The 21,291-nt window shown below is 40.7% G+C and overlaps 1 protein-coding gene across 3 annotated transcripts in view; it reads left to right on the forward strand.

The window, feature by feature from the left end:
• The window catches only part of REC114 (REC114 meiotic recombination protein), a 127,973-nt gene that overhangs the window by 102,808 nt on the left and 3,874 nt on the right, over positions 1 to 21,291 (forward strand). For 2 of the 3 annotated variants that reach the window (XM_049613843.1, XM_049613841.1), the window contains exons 3-4: positions 7,864 to 7,947; positions 16,099 to 16,311. In XM_049613843.1, coding sequence (XP_049469800.1) covers positions 7,864 to 7,947; positions 16,099 to 16,311 — 297 coding nt within the window. The remainder of the gene's footprint in view (positions 1 to 7,863; positions 7,948 to 16,098; positions 16,312 to 21,291) is intronic. The other variant, XM_049613842.1, reaches the window with a different exon arrangement.

The raw sequence follows: 21,291 nt of genomic DNA on the forward strand, positions 1-21,291 counted from the left end.
GAAACCATAAAAATCCTAGAAGAGAAAAAAGGCAATAATTTATCTGACATTGGCCATAACAACATTTTTCTGCATGTGCCTCCTTTGGCCAGAGAAACAAAAGCAAAATGAAACTATTGGGACTACATCAAAACAAAAAGCTTCTGCACAGCAAAGAAAACAGTCAACAAAACTAAAAGGCAACCTATGGAATAGGAGAAGATATTTGCAAAGACATATCTGATAAGAGGTTAGAATCCAAAATGTATAAGGAACGTGTACAGCTCAACACCAAACCCCCCCCCAAATAATCCAGTTTAAAAATGGGTAGAAGGCAGGAAGAGACATTTTTCCAAAGAAGACACAGATGGCCAACAGACACATGAAAAGATGCTCAGCATTACTCATCATTAGGGAAATGCAAATCAAAACTACAGTGAAGTATCACCACACACCTATCAGAATAGCTAAAATCAAAAACAAAAGAAAACCAAAAAAGGATATGGACAAAAAGGAACCCTGGTTCAGTGTTGGTGGGAATGCAAACTGGTGCAGCCACTGTGAAAAACAGTATGGAGATTTCTCAAAAAATTAAAAATTAATATAAGACCCAGTAATTCCTCTACTGGGTATTTACCCAAAGAATATGAAAACAGTAATTTGAAGGGATTTGTGCACCCCTATGTTTATTGTGGCTTTACAATAGCCAAGTTATGGAAGCAGCCCAAGTGTCCATCAATAAGTGAGTGGATAAAGAAGTGGTATATATATACACAGTGGTGTATTTCTCAGCCACATAAAAGAATGAGATCTTCCTATTTGCAACAACATGGATGGACCTGCAGAGTATTATGCTAAGTGAAATAAGACAAAGATAAAAACCAAATGATTTCACTCATGTGAAATTTAAGAAACAAACTAATGAACAAAGAAAGAAAAGACAAAAACACAGACTGTTAAATACGGAGAACAAGCAGATGGCTGCCAACAGGGAGGTGGGGGGATGCAAATAGTTGAAGAGGATTAAGGGTACACTCATCTTGATAGTCGCTGAGTAATGTACAGAATTGTTGAATCATATTGTATACCTGAAACCAATGTAACATGGTATGTTAATTATACTTGAATTAAAAATTATTTTTTAATGTTTGTTTATTTTTGAGAGAGAGAGACAGAGCGCGAGTGGGGCGAGGGGCAGAGAGAGAGGGAGACACAGACTCTGAAGCAGGCTCCAGGCTCTGAGCTGTCAGCAGGATCGAACTCATGGACTGGGAGATCATGACCTGAGCTGAAGTCAGATGCTTAACCAACTGAGCCTCCCAGGTGCCCCAAATTAAAAAATAATTTAAAATTGTAATCCTCAAACTAGATGTTTTTATCTTTTCCCTTTTATTAGCTTAATAAGTAATTGGTTATGATTATTGAAAAATTAATTTTTATTAAAAAAAATTTTTTTAATGTTTTTATTTATTTTTGAGACAGAGAGAGGAAGAGCATGAGCAAGGGAGGGGCAGAGAGAGAGGGAGACACAGAATCCGAAGCAGGCCCCAGGCTTTGAGCTGTCAGCACAGAGCCTGACGCGGGGCTCGAACTCACAGACCGTGAGATCATGACCTGAGCCAAAGTCAGATGCTTAACCGATTAAGCCACCCAGGCGTCCCGAAAAATTAATTTAAAAAAAAAAATTTTTTTTTGACGTTTATTTATTTTTGAGACAGAGACAGAGCATGAACGGGGGAGGGGCAGAGAGAGAGGGAGACACAGAATCGGAAGCAGGCTCCAGGCTCTGAGCCATCAGCCCAGAGCCCGACGCGGGGCTTGAACCCGCGGACCGCGAGATCGTGACCTGAGCTGAAGTCGGACGCTTAACCGACTGAGACACCCAGGCGCCCCCCGAAAAATTAATTTTTAAAGATCCCAGTCCTTTTTCTTGCTTTCTTCTCTGTGCACATTGTCATCTTCATATTTTGTAGCGGCTCTTGTATCATGGATATTTTTTTCCTATCTTCAATGTAACTTGAACCTCACAGACCTTGAGCTCCAGGCAAAGTGAGTCAGAAACACAACTCTGAAATTTAAGATAGGATCTAGTTTTTAAATACATCACCTGGCACCTAAACACCTCACATTCATCAAGAAGCCCTTTGGGTGTTCTGGGGTTGAGGACTAGGTAGGTTGTCTAATGGTTAGTCATCGAGTTATTTTTGTAACCATATTCTCCTCTGCTGTTTTCCTCTGAATCAGAGTATTTGTAGCAGGTGTGAGCATTTTTTAATTGTTACTTCCATAAAAGTAAGCTGCTGTTCTTTCACAGCACTTATGATCGTATCTGGCATGGTTTGAAAGCTAATTTACTTAGCTAAATGTGACGACCCCCATGATGCCCTCATGGCTTGCCTGCTCAGACCTGAGAGGAGTCTGAACCACTAACGAAACTAGTTCAGTAATAGAATCGACAGCAAGGGAAACAGTTTAGTCAGGGTGAAGGTGTAGGTTCCCACCCTCTCTCCGCCCCCAACCCCGCCATCATTCTTGGATATCACATTGTCTACCTCTGACCTCTCCATTAATTAGTTCCTTTTTCCTTTCTTTTGATTGGCTTCCTTTCTGGTAACTGTTAATTATTTATGGTAATGGAGGCCAAGGAGAAGGTGGATAACTAAAATCTAGAATGAACTTTGTAATTTATAATACTTGAAAATCAAAGTTTGCGGTTCTGTTTATATATACAAAAGTGTGGTATGGTGCCCCTTGGAATCATGTGGCTTTGTGCCACTGCAGAGAGACTGTGCTGGAGCTGGACAGCAGGAGGGAATAGGCTACAGGATGATCAGAGGACTGGCGGGGGTGAGGGGGCCAGAGATTGGCACTCCTTTTTTAATTCAATAGACACGCAAGATACAAAGATGAATGAAACAATTCTTGGTCTCATGGAGTTTGCAATAAAGTGGGATCTAGAAGGAGAGTGAGGTAGAGTGACATATACACAGACCTAGTAGCATCTAGTCCCACCTGCTGAATTCAGTGCAGACTTCATAGCCCTTATTTTCACTCCATCCCTGTGCATCACCTGACACTGTCGATCATTCTCTATTTGAAAGTCTTATTCCCTTTAGCTTCTGCATGCCTCTATCTTCGACATGACTTCTTAGTTTTGGCTCTATTCTTTCGTCGGTGGTAAATTTTGCATTTCCTAGAGTACTCCTCTCTTTTTCCCCCTCTTACCCTATGCTATTAATTCCTAACCATTTTCCACCACCCAGCACTTCAAAGGGATATGGCAGACTCTCATCAGGTAGCAGTGGCTTCTTATGGCAGTGGTTTTTGACCAGGTGATGGAACAGTATCCTGAGCACCAGGAGGAGCAGCTCCCTGGGTGATTCTGATGCATTCTCCCCTGCCCTTAGGCAGCTTCTGTGTCTTTTTAACCTATAGCACAGTAGTCCGCCGTAGTAGAGCTCAGTGATGGTGAGTCTTTAGTAGCAGCTGGTACAGTGTGCTGTAGGTGCACAGAGCAGGTTTACTTAACTATCCGAGAAAGTCAGGAGAGGCTGCATACAGGAGCTGTCAGTTGAGCTAAACTGAATTTATCAGATGGATAAGCCTTAAAGGAGATTCAAAGGGGTGGATTTTCAGAGACAGGGAGATGCATTATTAAAATCTACGAATATATGAATGGCAAGTGGTTAGGTACACAGGCTTCTTTATTAAAGCCCAAAACATTAGGATGAAAAAGCACTTTTTGAATCTTCAACAAGATTGGTATGAGTCAAATAAAAGTAAGATGTTCTGCATCATTGGACAGGTAATAAATGTATGGGCTTCATTGTTCCCAAGAAATACTGGCATGAAATATTCTGTTAATTTTAAGAAAGAGCTTCGTTCTTTCATTCACTGAAAACTCACTGAAGCATCTTCCAGTGTCAAACACTATTATGGGTGGTATATATCCAGTAGTGAGCAAAAAACAAATATAGCCCCTGCCTGCATGGGGCTTACAATGAGGGAAAAAATAGACATAAAGCAAATAATCACTACAGACACACCAACTGTGATCAGTGCTGTGTGTGTTATGAGAAAGTCTAACAGCGTGACCCAAGTGAGGTTAGGGATGAAATGAATAATGATTGGAGGTTAATTAGAAAAAACATCAGGGGGAGAGGCAGAGAGAAGACATATACAAAGTTCTAAGGCAAATGGTTTGGACAGGTTTTATGACGGGCTCTAACATGGCTCGAATGAGAGACACTGTCAGGGAGGAGACACCACTTTTCCCCACATGGCCACTGCACAGAGTCCTAAGTGGAGCGGCCACTGGGGTGGATCCAGTAGCATTTGCTAAACATTGTGCTAGTTGCTGGCATCTCAAGGGGGTAATGAGACACATTCTAGAACCTGCCTTGCCTGCTCAGAGATTCCTCCTCAGTTTATGAAATGTAACCACTTATGAGGTAAGTACAAGATCCTTTGAGAGCACAGAATTCTGAGGTCAGCCCACTTAGTCTCGGGGAATTGTGGAGATAAAGCTGCGTTTTCAAAAATCAATGAAAAAGGAAGCCATTTCAGAAGTGAGCTGTACAACAAAATCCAGGTGTGAGGAGCATGGTGCATTTGCAGAACTTCAGGGAGCTTTGTATGGGCCCCGGTACAGCGTTTAGATGAGAATTGAAGGAAATAATCACACATGAAAGGCAGAAGCCAAATGTTAGAAATTTACATGCACTGAGGAATTTGAACTCTATCTGGCAGGTGCTTCTTGCAGGCGGTGAGGGAGGGGATGATGAGGCGGTGGCATCGAAAGGGAATGACTTCATCTGATGCTTGTTTTACAAAGTACTGTTCTGGCAGTAGCACAGATAGATGGAGAAACTAGGCCTGGACCTAATTTCTAGGGGACCAGGGGATCTGGGGACCAGATCCAAGGATCGTGTGGCAATTCTGGGGACAACTGGTGGTGGCCTGCTGCAGCAGTGGCAGTGTACGTGGGGAGAATGGTGGGTGAGGAAGCTGTTTGGGGGTAGGATCTCGGAGACTTGAGGACTTCTTGGTGTTGAGGGAGGAGTGAGGAAAGGAGGAGTCAAGCATGATGCCCAGTGATTGTTTGGGTGACAGGCAGGTGTGCATGATGCCATTTACTAAGGCAACACCGTGTAGGAATGGCAATGTGTGCGGAGGACAACTGTCGAGATCCAGCTGGACAAGCTTACATGGAGAGATCTGTGGAGCAGTCCAGTGAAGATGTCCCTTAGAGCCCAAACTGCACTAGAGACAGGAACAGGTGAGATCAGGGCAGGGCCAAGAGCGGTTCATTTCTTTCTTTCTTTTTTTTTTTTTAATCAGCTTTTTATTCTAGAATAGTTTGGGATTTACAGAAAAGTTATAAAAATCGTACAGAGTTCCCATGGATTTATCATTTCTTTAGGTCTTCTACCTCTTCCTTGAGTTTTTGCCATATTGGAATGGGTGTCCTTGTTTTCACAGATATTCCCACATAAATGCTTAACAGGCTTATGTAGTTCAAAACACAAAGCAATATAAAAAGACATAGGGTAGGGGCACCTGGGTGGCTCAGTCAGTTGAGCGCCCAACTTCGGCTTAAGGTCATGAACTCACAGTTTGTGAGTTTGAGCCCCATATCGGGCTCACTGCTGTCAGCCTGTCAGCGCAGAACCTGCTTCAGAGCCTCTGTCCCATTCTCTCTGCCCCTCCACCACTTGCACTTTCCCAAAATATAAATATTTTTTCAAAAAAAGACATAGAGTAAAAAATCTTACTCCAACCCCTGCCCCCATCTGCACTGTTTACTCCCACTCTGTACAGATAGCTTTTTTTCTTAGTCTATACTAATCCTTCTAGTTTCTTTTTAATGTAAATATAAGCAAATAATAAGAATATACTTTGTATGTTTCCTCCTTTTCTTATCAAAATGTACTATATTGTGGACACCGTCCTGTCACTTGCTTTTTGCTGAACAATATACCTTAGAGATTAGTATGTATCGTAGAACTGCACTGTCTGAGAAGGCAGCAGCAGACTGGCCATAAGTGGCTACTGAGCACCCGAAATGTGAAATGAAAACCAGAATTTAAATTTAAATTTAGATTTTAAAATGGAAGCAGTGTAAATTATTTTCCCATTAAACGTTATTTTGGTAGAATGACCTTTCACTTCAGCCATCAAAAATGCAGCATCCAAATTAAGATGTGGTGTTAAGTGTAAAACACACTGGGTTTCAGAGACTTAGTTTCATTTTTTTTTACACTGCCGTAATGTTTTACAGTGTTTACATGTTGACATGTTTTGACATATTAAGTTAATTAAAATATTAAAGTTTTACCAACTTCTTATAAAATGTGGCTATTAGAAAATGTAAAATTACATATGTGGCTCAAATTATATTTCTACTGAACAGCACTGATATAGAGCATTATTTTTGTACAGTTGTATAGTACTCTGTTGTAGAGTACCATATTGAACCAGCCCACTATTGATGTATACTTGAATTGCTTCCAGTCTTTTACTGTTAGAAATGCAGAAATGCTTAACCTTGTCCATGCATCACTTCCCATGTGTGCAGATTGATCTGTGAAATGAATTCCCAGGATTGGAGTTGCTGGGTTAGAGAGTACTGTGTTGGTAATCCTGATATTGCCAAATCATGCTCCATAAGAGTTGTACCAGCTTGCACTTTCCACCAACAATGTGTGTGAGTGCCAGGGTCTTCGTATACTGCTGTTTTACACTACAGTATCTACATGTTTAGGATCTGATAGTGAACACATTTCTTTTTGCTAATTCTGAGTTTTAAGAAATCACAGATGGTTTGCCTTTTTTCACTAAAAAAATAAAAGCTACTAACTAATGATGAAACTCTTAGAATCAGCATGTTTTTTTTTTCTTTTTCAAATGAAAATGCCAAGGAATTAACACACAGTTTTCCCCGGCTCTCCATTTCTCTGGAAGTTGTGGTTTCACCAGATACAGATTTAGGAAGAGAGACTCTATGAGGGTTCATTATTTATAAGGGACATTTTCTTTTGTTTTCTAAAAGTAGGAGTTTTCTCAGATTCTTCCAGCAGCCTTCCCTGGCTCTGGTGGATTAACACTACAAGGTAGACAGGCAGTGTAGGCAGGATTTGTATACTGCTAGATTTTCAGTTCCCTGGATTAGTATTAGTGGAGCCTAAACACATTCTAACTTGACAGGCTTCTTAACTGAGGAAATCCACTGACATAATTGGAGCTTATGAGTGACCATAATGGTTAAATAATCAATTGTTTACTGTTAATAAGCTGCAGAAAAAGCTCATCTTTCTACCATTAAGATCTAACTGCCATCTCTCTTTTGAGACTAGTGTGCCCTCTACTGCCCTCTTTGCCTTTTCTTCTTTCAGATTGAAATGAAGAACTAGACATTCAGCATCCAAAAACAAGTTGCTTCGATTTTTCCATTTGTAGGAATCGGAAAATGAGATTCTCATGAAGAGAACTCTGTGTAGTTAGACGTGTCAGATAAGTTAATAAATTCTTATAATGGAAATCCTTTACTTACAAGGATGTATCGAATTACCAACATATTGGCAAATCCTAGAAATGTATTTTATAGCAAATATGACTATGGACATTAACTATCTTTAATATTTTATTGATTTCCAGTATGAAAAGTTTAAGCAAAGCTGAGACTGTTACTGTTGATCAGGCAGGAAGAGCCTTAGGACTTACTGGAATGGTCATCCTTGGCAACGGGTGATGTTGAGTCATTTCTACTCTGCTTAATCTAAGAATCAGTCTACAACTTTCCAATGGGAAGCAGCTGCACCATAGCTATTCTCCATGTCCCTTTTGGCTTCTTACAGCTAATTGTGCTTAATTATTTTGTTTCAGGAAGGGTTTTCACTCATTGGTAGCAAGAACTGGTTGAAGATTGTGAGACGCATGGATTGTCTTTTGTTTGGAACAACGATAAAGGCAAGATACTGTGTAGGCAACTATTTTTAAGCAAATGATCGTACCCTTGTCATCTTCTAACTTATGCATGGGGGTGGAGTGAGTGCGGGAGCTTCTGTTTGCAGGGGAAATGGTACTGGGAAGAATATGTATGTTTAAGAAAGGTTTGTATTGGGAACATAACATGAAACAAGGTGTGTAGAGAGGCAGAAGCCTAGTTAGGAAGAGGGTGTTGCTGAAGGGCCAGGGCTTTGATCTGTCGATGCCTGTCTGACAGAGCCGTGCAACCATTCTCCAGTCCCCAGGCACAAACTGCGAGGATGTGGGGTACATCATTGTTTGTCTTACTATTTTCTTTTTTTTTTTTTTTTTTAATTTTTTTTCAACGTTTTTTATTTATTTTTGGGACAGAGAGAGACAGAGCATGAACGGGGGAGGGGCAGAGAGAGAGGGAGACACAGAATCGGAAACAGGCTCCAGGCTCCGAGCCATCAGCCCAGAGCCTGACGCGGGGCTCAAACTCACGGACCGCGAGATTGTGACCTGGCTGAAGTCGGACGCTTAACCGACTGCGCCACCCAGGCGCCCCTGTCTTACTATTTTCGAATGCTTTACTGTGTCTTTTCATTTTCCCTTTTCACTATTCAAAAATTTCCCTTTTACTTGCTTCCTAGCTGCATTAAACATAAAGAATGATCCTCATCAGAGAAACATACAATACAGACTAATCACCTGGATTATTTTCTTTCAGAAATAACTGTAAAAAAAAAATCTGTTAACATTCACCCAGTAGATAATATTGAAATTTAGGTGAAAGCTCCTAATTTTTCATGGGCTCATAGACTGAGTTGGAAGAGCATCTAACAGAGCACCTAATAGAAGGGTCTTAGCCTGGGGTTCACAGACCCTCCAAAGGGTCCTTAAAGAATTCAGGAGACCATGAACTGCGTATTCACTGACACCTAACTGAGATGTATCATTTCCTTCAGCTATGAATGTAGGCATCAGAGCCCAGTCGTATTAGACCTTTGCCCCAGTAGAAATCAGCTACTTTCATGCCGCATCACAGGTATCTTCGGTGTCAGGCTCATCACTGCCTCAGAATTATGGTGGTGATTAGTCCCTCTGCTAGAGCTTTTTAGTTATGTGTTAAGCATATGTATTGTTAATTCACAAATTAGTGTTTTAATATTGTAGTAAACGACTTCAGTATAATTGGTTTCCTTTATAATCCAATGTATTTTATGTGATTAAAAACATTGTTTTGACGGGGGGCGAGGGGGGTGCTGGGGTAGGGAGAGCTGGGTGGCTCAGTCGGTTGAGTGTCTGACTCTTGGTTTCGGCTCAGGTCTTGATCTCACACTTTGTGGGTTCAAGCCCTACACTGGGCTGCAATGACAGGCTCTGCTCTCTCAAAATAAATAAATAAACTTTATTAAAACACACACATACACATTGTTTTGGGAAGCAATTCACTGGCTTCACCAGATTGCCAAAGGGGTCTGGAGCACATACTCAAGAGCCCCTCTTTTCATTTATGTATGAGGGCACAGAATTCAACTTATGCCAATAGTCAAGGTTGTAACTGGCTGTCAGAGAACTGGGCCACCGACTTATCTTCTGACTCCCAGCCTGGGACTGTGTCATGCCAGAACAACATGAGTTTGAACTCGCAGGTTTGAACTTGTGGCTTTTTTTTTTTTTCTGATAAATACCGTACGGCACTATAAATGTATTTTCCTTATGATTTTCTTAACAGTTTCTTTTCTCTAGCTTACTTCATTCTAAGAATACAATATATACACATGTAACGTATAAAATGTGTTAATTGACTGTTTATGTTATCAGTAAGCTTCCTGTTAATAGTAGGCTATTAGTAGCTAAGTTCTGGGGGAGTCACAAGTTCTACTCGGAATTTCAGCACTCCTCACTCCCACATTGCAAGAGTCAACTGTACATGTCTTTCTAAAAGTTACACCGTGCCATATGTCTGATATGTGAGTTCTAATTTTTTCCTGATATATACTATTACAATTTTTAACTATAAAGAGTAAAATAAAAACCAACCATAATTTGACCACTGAAAAATAATCATTATTAACATTTTAAAGTTGCTATGTGGCAGGTATATTATGTCAAGATAGCATTTAAATGCACATGACAGAAAAATCCAGACATAGTGGCCCCCAAAATTAGGGGTGTATTTTTTTTTCACTAAATAACAGAAATAGGGAGGTGGTAGCTTTGGCTCAGCAATTTCACAGTGCCAAGGTCAACATCTTAGCAATTCCTTGGCCTCTCCCTCACATTTGCAAAATGGTTGCTATAGCTCTATTGAATGTCTATTGAAGGAAAACCAGCTTCATCTGTCCCTTTCATAAGGAAAGCATAAACTTTCTATGAGGCTTCCACCTTGCACAACCCCTAGAATATGTCTACTTATGTCTCATGGACCAGACAATGTAATGTGGCCAATTCCAATCTGCTAATATTAGCAAAATGAGTGCTTGGCTTTTCCAGCCTCTTGTATGTATCAGCTCATGGCAATGAACCCTGTGTCTGCTGTATAGATAATTTATAAACTTGGGATTGTAGTATACAGAGTACTTTGTATCCTGCCCTCTTGTCATGTAACATTATGTCAGGAATATTATACCAAGTCATTTCTTAGTCTTTGAAAATGTGATTGTTTGTGGCTACCTAGCATTTTATTGTTTGGATGCAACATAATTCAGTTAACTAATCCCCACGTTTCCACTATTATAAAAATGTTTTGATTTTCATAAGGATTTATTTGCAGGGCTCTTGAGACAGAAGCCTAGAATATATATTTATCTTGTACATTTGCCCTCTCTGTAGGTTGTTTCTGTTTCTACAGAACTAGTGGTATGTAAGAATGCTCATTTATCCAAATTCTAATAGGGCGTATCATTTAAATTTTGGCGCAGTTCATGATCTCATGGTTCATGAGATCAAGCCCTGTGTCAGACTCCATGCTGACAGCGTGGAGCCTGCTTGGGATTCTCTCTCCTTCTCTCTCTGCTCTTCCCTACTCACTCTACACCCACCCACCCACACACTCTCTCTCCCCAAAGTAAATAACTATTGGGGCGTCTGGGTGGCTCGGTTAAACGTCTGACTCTTGATTTTGGCTCAGGTCATGATTTCACAGTTCTTGAGTCCAAGCCCCACATCAGGCTCTGTGCTGACAGCATGGAGCCTGCTTGAGAGTCTCTGTCTCCCTCTCTCTCTGCCCCTCCCCTGCTCATGCACACTTCTGCTTTCTCTAAAATAAATAAGTAAACATTAAAAATATTAAAAATAACTTTTTAAAAAGCTAGCTTCCAATCTGATTGGCAAAAATGAACATCTTCCTTTAATTTGCATTTCTTTGATAACAAATGAGAATGAACATTTTTTGTGTCTTTGTTAGCCATCTATATTTCTTCTTTGAATCACCTACCGGCTAGTTTTGACTTACTTTCCTCTTCAAAGTATTTAGACAGAATATGTATAGAGATTACATGTTATATACATGTATAGATCACATGCTATGTAGAAATATATGTTTACGTAATTTGTATAGTTATATGTGTTTGTATATATGCCATATATGTAGTTTTTAGAAATATTGCTACATAGTTGTGCCAACTGTTACTGGGAATGATATTCTGTATCCCAAAGTTATTTCTAGCTGCTTATTATTAGATTTTTTCTGAATTGAAATTTAGCTTCCTTACTAAACTTTTATTAACTGATAATTTGTTAATTGTTTTAATTTCTAGGAAAGTGATTTTATAATCTACAATGACAATTATAGTTATTTCCAGTAGTTTATATTTATTACTTTTCTCACCTTACTGAATTATCTAGACCCTTCAGAACATTAATTTTATGGTTATAGCGTCATCTTTGACATCTTCCTGACCTGAATGGGAAGAAGTGTTTAGATGTTAAGAACATTTCTAGCTGTTGACTGGATGGATATTCTTTACCATTTAAGGGAAATATTCTTTCAGTTATAGTTTGTCTATCAATACTTTTCTCAGGATTACATATTAAATTTTATCAAAAGCTTTTTGACACCTTACCAAGATCATGTCTTTCTTTTTCCTTTCTATGATGTATTGACTTGATATATTAATATTGAACCAACAGATTCTTATTTTTGCCTTACCTGGAAAAGGATATCTTTGGTGTTCCTTGCCTTGGATAACTTTTAATTAACCAAGTATTATGTAACAAACACCAGTGTTTAAGTTGATAAATGGAAGAAGTATTTTGAAATAAAATTTTTATTCTGTTATCAGCAATTTAGTATAGCTTAAATTCTGTGGATAATAAAAGTTACTTCTTTTCCCTCTGGCTGAAGTAAGTAGATTATATAAGTTCTGCCTACTTGTAAGTTGGGTTTCCTTTTTTTTTGTTAGTAATTCTGATCAAAATGGTCCAGGCCAACCGGCAAAGGGTCTACATGTAATTACCTACCTAAAGGGACTTTGGTTTAAAGGAATAAACATAAACCACTCTCCTCTTTACCCCCAGTAACTCACTGAAGAATGTTCTCATGATTTTGTCTAGCCTAGGCTTTGAGTAATGCCTCTTGGTTTCAGAGTAAAGGATCAAAGAAAAGTGTTGAAGCCCCTTCTCTCATTAAGTCCTTTTTCTGTACTCCCCTCTCCCTCCTTTTCTATGGTAGAGGAATTCTCTACCAGTGGTGGGGAAAACTGCTTTGGTTGGGGTCCTAGTGATAGGAGACTATATAGATCTGAGCATTGGATCTAAAACCAGCAGGAAAACCCGGCAAGCTGGTGAGGACTTGTATCTCTGTGGTTCTCCTCCCACGTGGTGTTAACCAGGTGCCTGTCTTCCACATATGCTGGCACCATATAACATCAGCTGTAGAGCCTGAGGCTTAAGAATCTCCAAAAGGAGATGCTGTTCATGCCCAAGAGTCAGAATTTACTGGGCCAATGCCTTCCAGAAGGCGGAGCCTGACTTTCCTGTGAGCACATGAAGAGAAGTGTCAAGAGGCAAGCCCTTATCCTTAACTTTTGTTTCCTCAAGGCGTCTGTGTGAAGGGAATTTTCTGTTTGTTGTAATAACTTGAAATTAAGTTGTTCTAAAATAGGAGAGAACAATCTAACATTACGCCATCACCTAAAATACAGTAATTTTGAGTTAATCTCCTTAGATGATAGACTATATTTAGGCCAGTTCATGGCTGTTGATACATACTTGAAAACTTTTCATTTCACCACAAGAAGCCCTTTCTCACTTAATTATGGCATAAGAATAAATCTGATTAAGATTTTCGACCTAGGAGTCCTTTTTGTTAACCCAGTGACAGTTTTCCATTGTGCCCCACGGCACTGAGGATGTGGGATGGTGATGTAACTCACTGTCACATTTTTCTTGATGTACCTTAGTTTTATCTTGGGTCCACATGCATTGAGGTGATATTTCTGGCTTCAGATGATAAAGCTCAAATTGTACCTGAGAATTTTACAGAAGCAAATACGGAGCCAGGCTTCAGTTAGGCTATTGAACATATAGCCTACCCTGTCATTCTGGGAACTACATTCTAAAGAAACCCTAACTGTCCAGACTCCTTCTTATGCACATTCACATACAGACACCTCTAGGCTTACATGATTGGTCTGAGATTTTTGCCCTGACAATACACTTAATACTCATCTGTTTCTGTATACAGCTTTTCATCCAGCTAAGAGGCACAATTTTTAATGTGATTACTTTTCAAAAGTTAATTACAAAATCAGCATGGAAATATCTAATATAAAGGTATTTCATATAAAAAAGGTATTTCTTTTTTAAGTACTTTTTTAAAAATTTGTTTAATGTTTATTTATTTTTGAGAGAGAGACAGAGCACAAGCAGGGGAGGGGGCAGAGAAAGAGGGAGACACAGAATCCAAAGCAGGCTCCAGGCTCTGAGCTGTCAGCACAGAGCCCGATGTGGGGCTTGAACCCATGAACCGTCAGATCATGACCTGAGCTGAAGTCAGATACTCAACCAACTGAGCCACCGAGGCACCCCTAAAAAAGGTATTTCATATAGATGTCTTCATATAGAGTTTAAAGTAGTGTAAGTAAATTGGAAACAACTAATTAATTGTAAACAGGAAATCAGGTCAGTTTTATAAAAAACGATGCATAGAGTTACCAAAAATGGAATGTATAGTTCTCTCAGTTCTTTTCCCTTCCTCAGGGAAAAATCAGCTTTCAGTTACTCTTGAGAGTCTGGGGATTTATTCATCCAAGAGCAAAATGGCTAAGGAAATGAATAGGTAATACAGAAGAGATACAAATGACCAATATGCAGAAGAAAAATATTCAACCTTACTTGTAATCAAAGAAATGAAATTCTGCAATAAAAATCTATGTTACCCTAGTAGATTTAAAAACATTTAAAAGAGGGGCTCCTGGGATGGCTCAGTTGGTTAAGTGTCCGACTTCAGCTCAGGTCATGATCTCCTGGTTCATGAGTTTGGCTCTGTGCTGTCAGGGGGAGCCTGCTTTGGAACCTCTGTCTCCCTCTCTCTGCCCCTGCTCCATGCATGTGTGCACATTTGCCTGTGCTCTCTCTCAAAAATAAACTTAAAAAAATTTTTTTTTAATTTAAAAGAATAAGAATCTCCAGTGTTGGAGAGACTCTCAGTGGGAGTAAATTGATACTACCCCGCCCACGGCAGTTTGGCACTACCAAAATACCCAAGACCTTTTGACCAGGCAAATCTGCTTTTAGGCATTTATGCACAGATGTATGTATAAGAAGGCCTACCAAAGCTTTGTGGCTTACAATAGGAAAAAGGCTATAGATAAATGTTAGTAGGGGCCAGTTAAATAAAGGAATACTCTTCAGCCATTGAGAGCAATGAACTATACTTCTATTTTATACTTCTTATTAAATAAAAAAATCAGGTTACTAAACAGTAGTATAGTCTACCATATATATATATAATATATATTAATATTTTATACATTATATATATTCATTGTTGTAGGGGATGATAATGGATTATTTTATACTTAGGAAAAAGATGAAATGAATTAAAAGATAAGATCACCCAACAGTGGCAGTAAGGAGGGGGGCAGGGTCTGTTCTTCTAAACATGACACCTTACCGTCACTTAGCCATGCTCAGAGTTTTCTCTAACTTAAATATGTGGCTTTGCCTAATGGCTTTATCTAAAAATGTAAACAGTGCAAATTGGGACTAGGCAAACCAAGGAATTTTTACCTGTGGGAACTTACAGGATTTTGTGAACTCTAGCTAGAAACATTTTCCTGTTAGCAGAGTGATTTATGTGTTTAATAAATGTCACTGTGCTGAGTTAGCATCTGGACTTCTTTACAGAAGAAACTGAACAAAGGCACACGATACATACCATCTGTTTGGTATGTATCGATTCCTCTAAACTAGATGGAATATTAGACTAGAAAAACAGGAAACTATTGCTACTAAAATACTGGATTTATCATTGTTACTGTTACAATTTAGTTCTAGTTTTAAACTTACAAGCCAGTAAGTTTGATGTAGTTGCCAAATTTTTTACAATTCTAACTGCATCTCTCCCACATTTGCTGATTTGCCAAGGGATGGAACTCATACAGTAAATTAAAGGCAAAAGGCAATTTGTGTGGTAGTCTGGCTTCTTTAAGAATAAAGGGCACTACAGATTGCTAATAGGAGCTTCGTTAGCTCTTAGTATCTGCCTGTCCCCTGTTCCCCAGTCTCGTTTGTCAACTTCGCTGGTTTGTTTAGAGTACCATGTACCCAGTTTGCTCTTTTATATACGTAGGTTTAGAAAAATTTTGTTGAGCTAGCACTGATTTTTCACCTAAGGAATTAGAAGCTATGAAATCTTTATTCCAGTGTAAGACAAAACACTGGTATTTTACTGTAGTCAGTAGTGACTTTCCTGGTCTGTATGATACGGGCTTTTCCATTTTTGCTGATGTCAATTCCCTGAAGGAAACAAATTTAGTATGAGCAGCTCCCCGAAGGGGGAAGAAAGGAAATTACTGCCTTTTCTCTATCCACATTACCAATCTAGAGTTACCGCTCCCCGCAAAGGGAAGCACTCCCTAGAGGTGCCCACAGTAAATAAAAGTGAGGGCTTCTAGGGGGAACTTTGCATCTGCCCAACAGAACAAGAGCCGCATGTTCCGGGTGCAGTTTAGTGGAGGGTCCAAGGAGCAGGCGCTGGAAAGCTGCTGCAGCTGCGTGCAGAAGCTGGCCCAGTATGTGACCGTCCAGGAGCCTGACAGAGTCATCCAGGAACTCAGGCCGAGTGCTGGCCTGCTGGGGGCAGGTGAAAGCCAAGGGAAGGATTGTGCACAGCGCATCCCACCGCAGCACCGGGTAAGTAGGCCAGTGTGTTGGCTGCATGAGAAACCTGACAAAGTATTGCTTTATGGGGACGAAATCACAGTGGAATGTGTTGAATCTATCCGGTTTGTAGGTTAAAAGATACCTAATGTCGAGTGACATATTTAAAAAAAAATTTTTTTTAATGTTTATTCATTTTTGAGAGAGACAGAGCACAAGTGGGTACAGGGCAGAGAGAGAGGGAGACACAGAATCTGAAACAGGCTCCAGGCTCTGAGCTGTCAGCACAGAGCCTGACGCGGGGCTCGAACTCCTGAACCGGGAGATCATGACCTGAGCCAAGGTCGGACGCTCAACCGACTGAGCCACCCAGGCACCCCGAGTGATGTATTTTTAAAAATATTTTTAAGTCTGTTTATTTTGAGAGAGAGGGCGCACATGAGCAGCAGAGAGAAGATCGCAAGCAGGCTCACGCCATCAGTGAGCCCAATGTGGGGCTCAAACTCCCAAACCATGAGATCATGACCTGAGTCGAAATCAAGAGTTGGACACCTGACTGAGCCACCCAGGCACCCCCATAATGTTGACTGACTTATTTAGATTGAAGATTGATCCTCATCGTAGCTACCTATAATCCTAGACATCAGATTAGCCAGGTGTCCCAGCTGCATTCTGGGTGTCATCATAGACAGTGGTTCTCAAAGTATGGTCTGTGGACCCTTTCCTGAGACCTTTCTCAAGGGGTCCATAAAGTCACCATTATTTTTATAATACTGAGACATTATTTGCCCTTTTCGCTTTGTCAGTATTTGCATTAATCTGACAAAAGAATTGTGAGCAAAGCTGCTGTCACCTTGGTACCCATCAAGGTAGTGGCCTGAAACCGTGCAGGTGGTGATCAGTCTTCACCAATCACTCGCAGTAAGAACACAGGCAGAGCTGCTGTGCCCTGGGAGGCAAGGTGGCTGTTTGGAAGGGAACTGCCTGAGGGCCTGTGCTGGGCGCTGAACCGGCCTTCTTCACGGAACACCGTTAGTACTTGAAAGAACAAGATAAACTAGGGTTATTCATACTTGGGCATTCAGTGGACACTTTCTCAAATGAAGGGAGCCTATCATTTCGGGAAAACAACTAATAGTATTTATCGACAATGATGAAGTAAGCTTTTCAAGGAAAAATTGGACTCTTGGAAAACGTGTATGTATCTGCCACTTGACCTCCACAGCTCCCTAACTCAGAAGACTATTCTGATAGTGCTTTTAACGAACGTGAGTGTTTTTCTTTGGATATAATTACGTGACAAGATGTTTCAACATTTTGGAAGATCTGTATAGTCCAGCCAATCAGTATTTTCCAAATGACCAATCCAATGATGCTACAAAATCATGCACGGATAAAAGATCCATTCAAAGTGCAAAACAGACCAGTGGTTTTAATATAACAGAGTGTAACAAGTTCATTGCTATGATTTCAGATTCCATGTATACAGCTAACTTTTAAAAACCAATCAATTGTTGAGTTTTGGTGTTCTATCAAAGAATATCTATTCACAATTATCCGAAAAGGCTACTGTAAGATACTTCTGCCTTTTCCATCTACGTATCTATGTGAAGCCAGACTTTCTTCATGTACCTCATCCAAAGCAACAGACTGAATGCAGTAGATAGGAGAGCCGAGCCGTCTTCCATTAAGCTAGACATTCCAGAGATTTGCAAAATCATGACATCTTTATTTTAGGAAATAGAGTTACTTTTCATAAACATTTTAAATAACATATATTGGGTTCACTTTTAAATGAATATTTTTAATTTTTGCTTTCACTTTTAACATGTAAATATTAGATATAGCCTAAAAAGCAGCTGTCCGAGGGCCTCAATAGTTTGTCAGATCATAGAAGGAGCTTGTGATCCTAAGTTTGAGAAGCACTGTTACAGAATTTCTCCAGGAAGTACATATTCTCATGCTTCTTTGGCCTAATCCCAAATGCTGTTAGCATAGGCATTTGCCTCTGCTTTTGAGATGAAATTCTAGTTTCAAGTTGGGTTTTTTATTTTCTACTTTGAGAAATGATTTTCCAAACCTGGCTTTCTAGCCTTTCATCCTATAAGGGCCCTTAAACTCAATGGAGCAAGACCATTCATTGTTGCTGTTTTATCACCAAGTTTCTTGTGGTTCATAATTTACCTAGGGGGAACATAAATTTACTTATTTATCATAAGGTCTTTTTCTTTCAACAAGTGCTGTATGATTTCCTCTTGAATGTGTTCAGTTTGCCAAATAAGATTTCTAGAATTCTTTCCCTCCATTTGTTTGTCTGATCTTTGTGAAGATTTCTTCATGCTAAAGCTCCATTTCTTACAAACCCTGGATCTGGTTTCATTTTGCCACATCAGCTCCTGCTATATTAAGAATCCCTTCCCTGAAAATGGGATGGAGTGGTTTATTACAAGGTACTCTATTAGTTTATGATCCTTTGCCCCCTAAGTAGAATGTCTTCTTTTGTAGGTTTCATCGATCGTTATTAGATTCAGATTACGGTACCCAGTGCATGGAGTGGGACAGGAACCGAATAGGGTGCTAGAATTTGGGAAGTACGTCTGGAATGCCTTATAAAGGCAATGAAGACACGCCAGGCTGGAGCCTAACCAGGCTACACACTTACCTAAATATAAGAAGATAAATTGAGGCTGTAGCATGTAGGAGCAGATGCAGACTGAGGGTTCTGAGCTACAGCAACAAATGGAAGTTCTAGCTCTGATTTCAAAGGCTGGCCCCCAATACCCAGGTAGAAATATCCCCAGAGTGGCTAGACATTTTTCACATCTTTCCTCGATGCTGTATTCAGGGACTTTGACGATCTGCAGTTGGGGGTTATGCAATGCTGTGCAAAGACCACAGGCTTCAGAATCAAAATGGATCTAGGTTTGAATCCTGGCCCTGCTAGTGGCCGCGTGATTTCGTGAGCCCCTGAACCTCATCTGTAGCATGGCAAGACGGAAATGCTGTATATACAGACATAGTACAATGCCTGGCAAACATCTAAATAACATTATTCATTATTACTATTATTGCCAGTACCGTTACCCTCCCAGATCTGTGTTCCCTTGCAAGTGAACACGTTAGCGCGCTGGTCAGTAAGCAAGGGTCAGAACTCCCAAGGCAAGGGGACTGTAAGATGGAACGTCTACAGCTGCAGAGCAGAAGACAAGGTAAAGCCACTAGGTTAATTTGCCAGAGTGTAGACATTGTGAAATACTGCCTAGAACATTCTAGTCTTCCTAATGGCAAAACATTCCCAGGTTTGTCGTAGCTGCTCCTGTGCAAATTTGGTATCACGTTCCCTTTCTCAGAATCCATCTTGAGAGTTGCAAGCTGTAGCCAAGTTCTAGTCCTCTTGCTGCCCTCCTGGACTCAGGTGTCATTTCCCCAATGCCTTATATATACCTTCTTATCTGAAATAGTTCTCTTCTTTGCAGGTAGAGATAATTTCCTGTCTTTTCATTTCACGTTCTTCAGTCATTTCCCAGAACATTTGGTTTTTATTCTTCCTCAGCTTTGTAATTTTACCAACTGTGGCCTAACCAAGGCTTCTCAACCTGAGGGCTTCTAAGGCAGCCCAGCCCACCCCGAAGAAGGGGGAAAGGAAAGACAGGAAGGCGAATGGCAGTTCCCAGCCGAACTGTCCGTTGTTGATACAAGAAGTCCAAAAGAAGAAAGCAGCCAGGAGGCTCCAGTTACTGTGTGCACAGCACCTTCCTTGTCTGTGCACTTGGGTGGAGGACGGTCTGATCCCGGAGCCACCTACTCACCTCAGGTGGTTCCACCACACTTGGCTACTCTCCAGCGTTTGTGCAACATGATGTTGGGTTGTTGTCTGCCCCGTGTTTGAAGAACATGTGTGACGTGAACTGGTACTCTAGGAAAGCATCAAAAGTTGGAGCTAGAAGAAATGCCAGGCACCGGAGTCTTTGATTTTTACAGATGAGGAAACTGAACAGAGAAAGGGGGCTTGCCTGAGGACTCCTGATTCATTAGAGTTCCTTATGTTTTTGCTCATTTTTAGTATTCCTGACTAGTTTTTTGTTCTTTCCTTCCTGTCTCCCTCCCATTTTTGATGCTTCCAGATCTGCTTTTCCGTTAGTACCTAGTGTTAATACCTATTACTTTTCTGTTAATACCCACTACTAGCAATAGTCAGCTTCACGTAAGAGGAGACAAAATTTGGACACTCTGACTTCTGCCAGCCGTGACGTGATGCTGTTAGAGGCATCTTCTAGGGAGAGCCTGGTTTCTCTCTGTATGCCACCAGCTTGTATGTGGGACGGGCGCGCCTGTGTGCAATAGCCCCAGGTATCCAAAACCTAGCCAGAGCTGCAGACACGTGGCTAGGAAGGAGGGGTGGTGGGACTTCGGAAACTGTGCTCTTAAGTAGAGGCGGCCTTCGGAGGCCTTTTAGGCCTCCAGGCCACCTCCTACACTGTGCTTTTGCCTGCGCTCTATCCAAGAAAAGCCCCTCACGTTGTAGATTCTTTTGAAATAGATTCTGAAGTTGGGGCGCCTGGGTGGCTCAGTCGGTTAAGCGGCCGACTTCGGCTCAGGTCACGATCTCGCGGTCCGTGAGTTCGAGCCCCGCGTCGGGCTCTGGGCTGATGGCTCAGAGCCTGGAGCCTGCTTCCGATTCTGTGTCTCCCTCTCTCTCTGCCCCTCCCCTGTTCATGCTCTGTCTCTCTCTGTCTCAAAAATAAATAAAACGTTAAAAAAAAAATCTAAAAAAAAAAAAAAAAAGAAATAGATTCTGAAGCATTCCTACACTTCATGCTTAGTGTACCACCTACTATGGCTCACCCCCTCCACTGTAAGCTTGAAGTCTTATACCTGCCTTCATTCTAGCACCTCTTAGGTTGCATGCTAATCACTGTTCTACTTGTTAGGTTCTCACTTGGCTGTGGGTTCTTGAGGGCTGGACCACTACCTTGTTCTCCGTGGCCCCCTTCCGTGGTAGGCACTAACACT

This window comes from Panthera uncia, assembly GCF_023721935.1.
Source record: "Panthera uncia isolate 11264 chromosome B3 unlocalized genomic scaffold, Puncia_PCG_1.0 HiC_scaffold_1, whole genome shotgun sequence".
Lineage (NCBI taxonomy): Eukaryota > Metazoa > Chordata > Mammalia > Carnivora > Felidae > Panthera > Panthera uncia.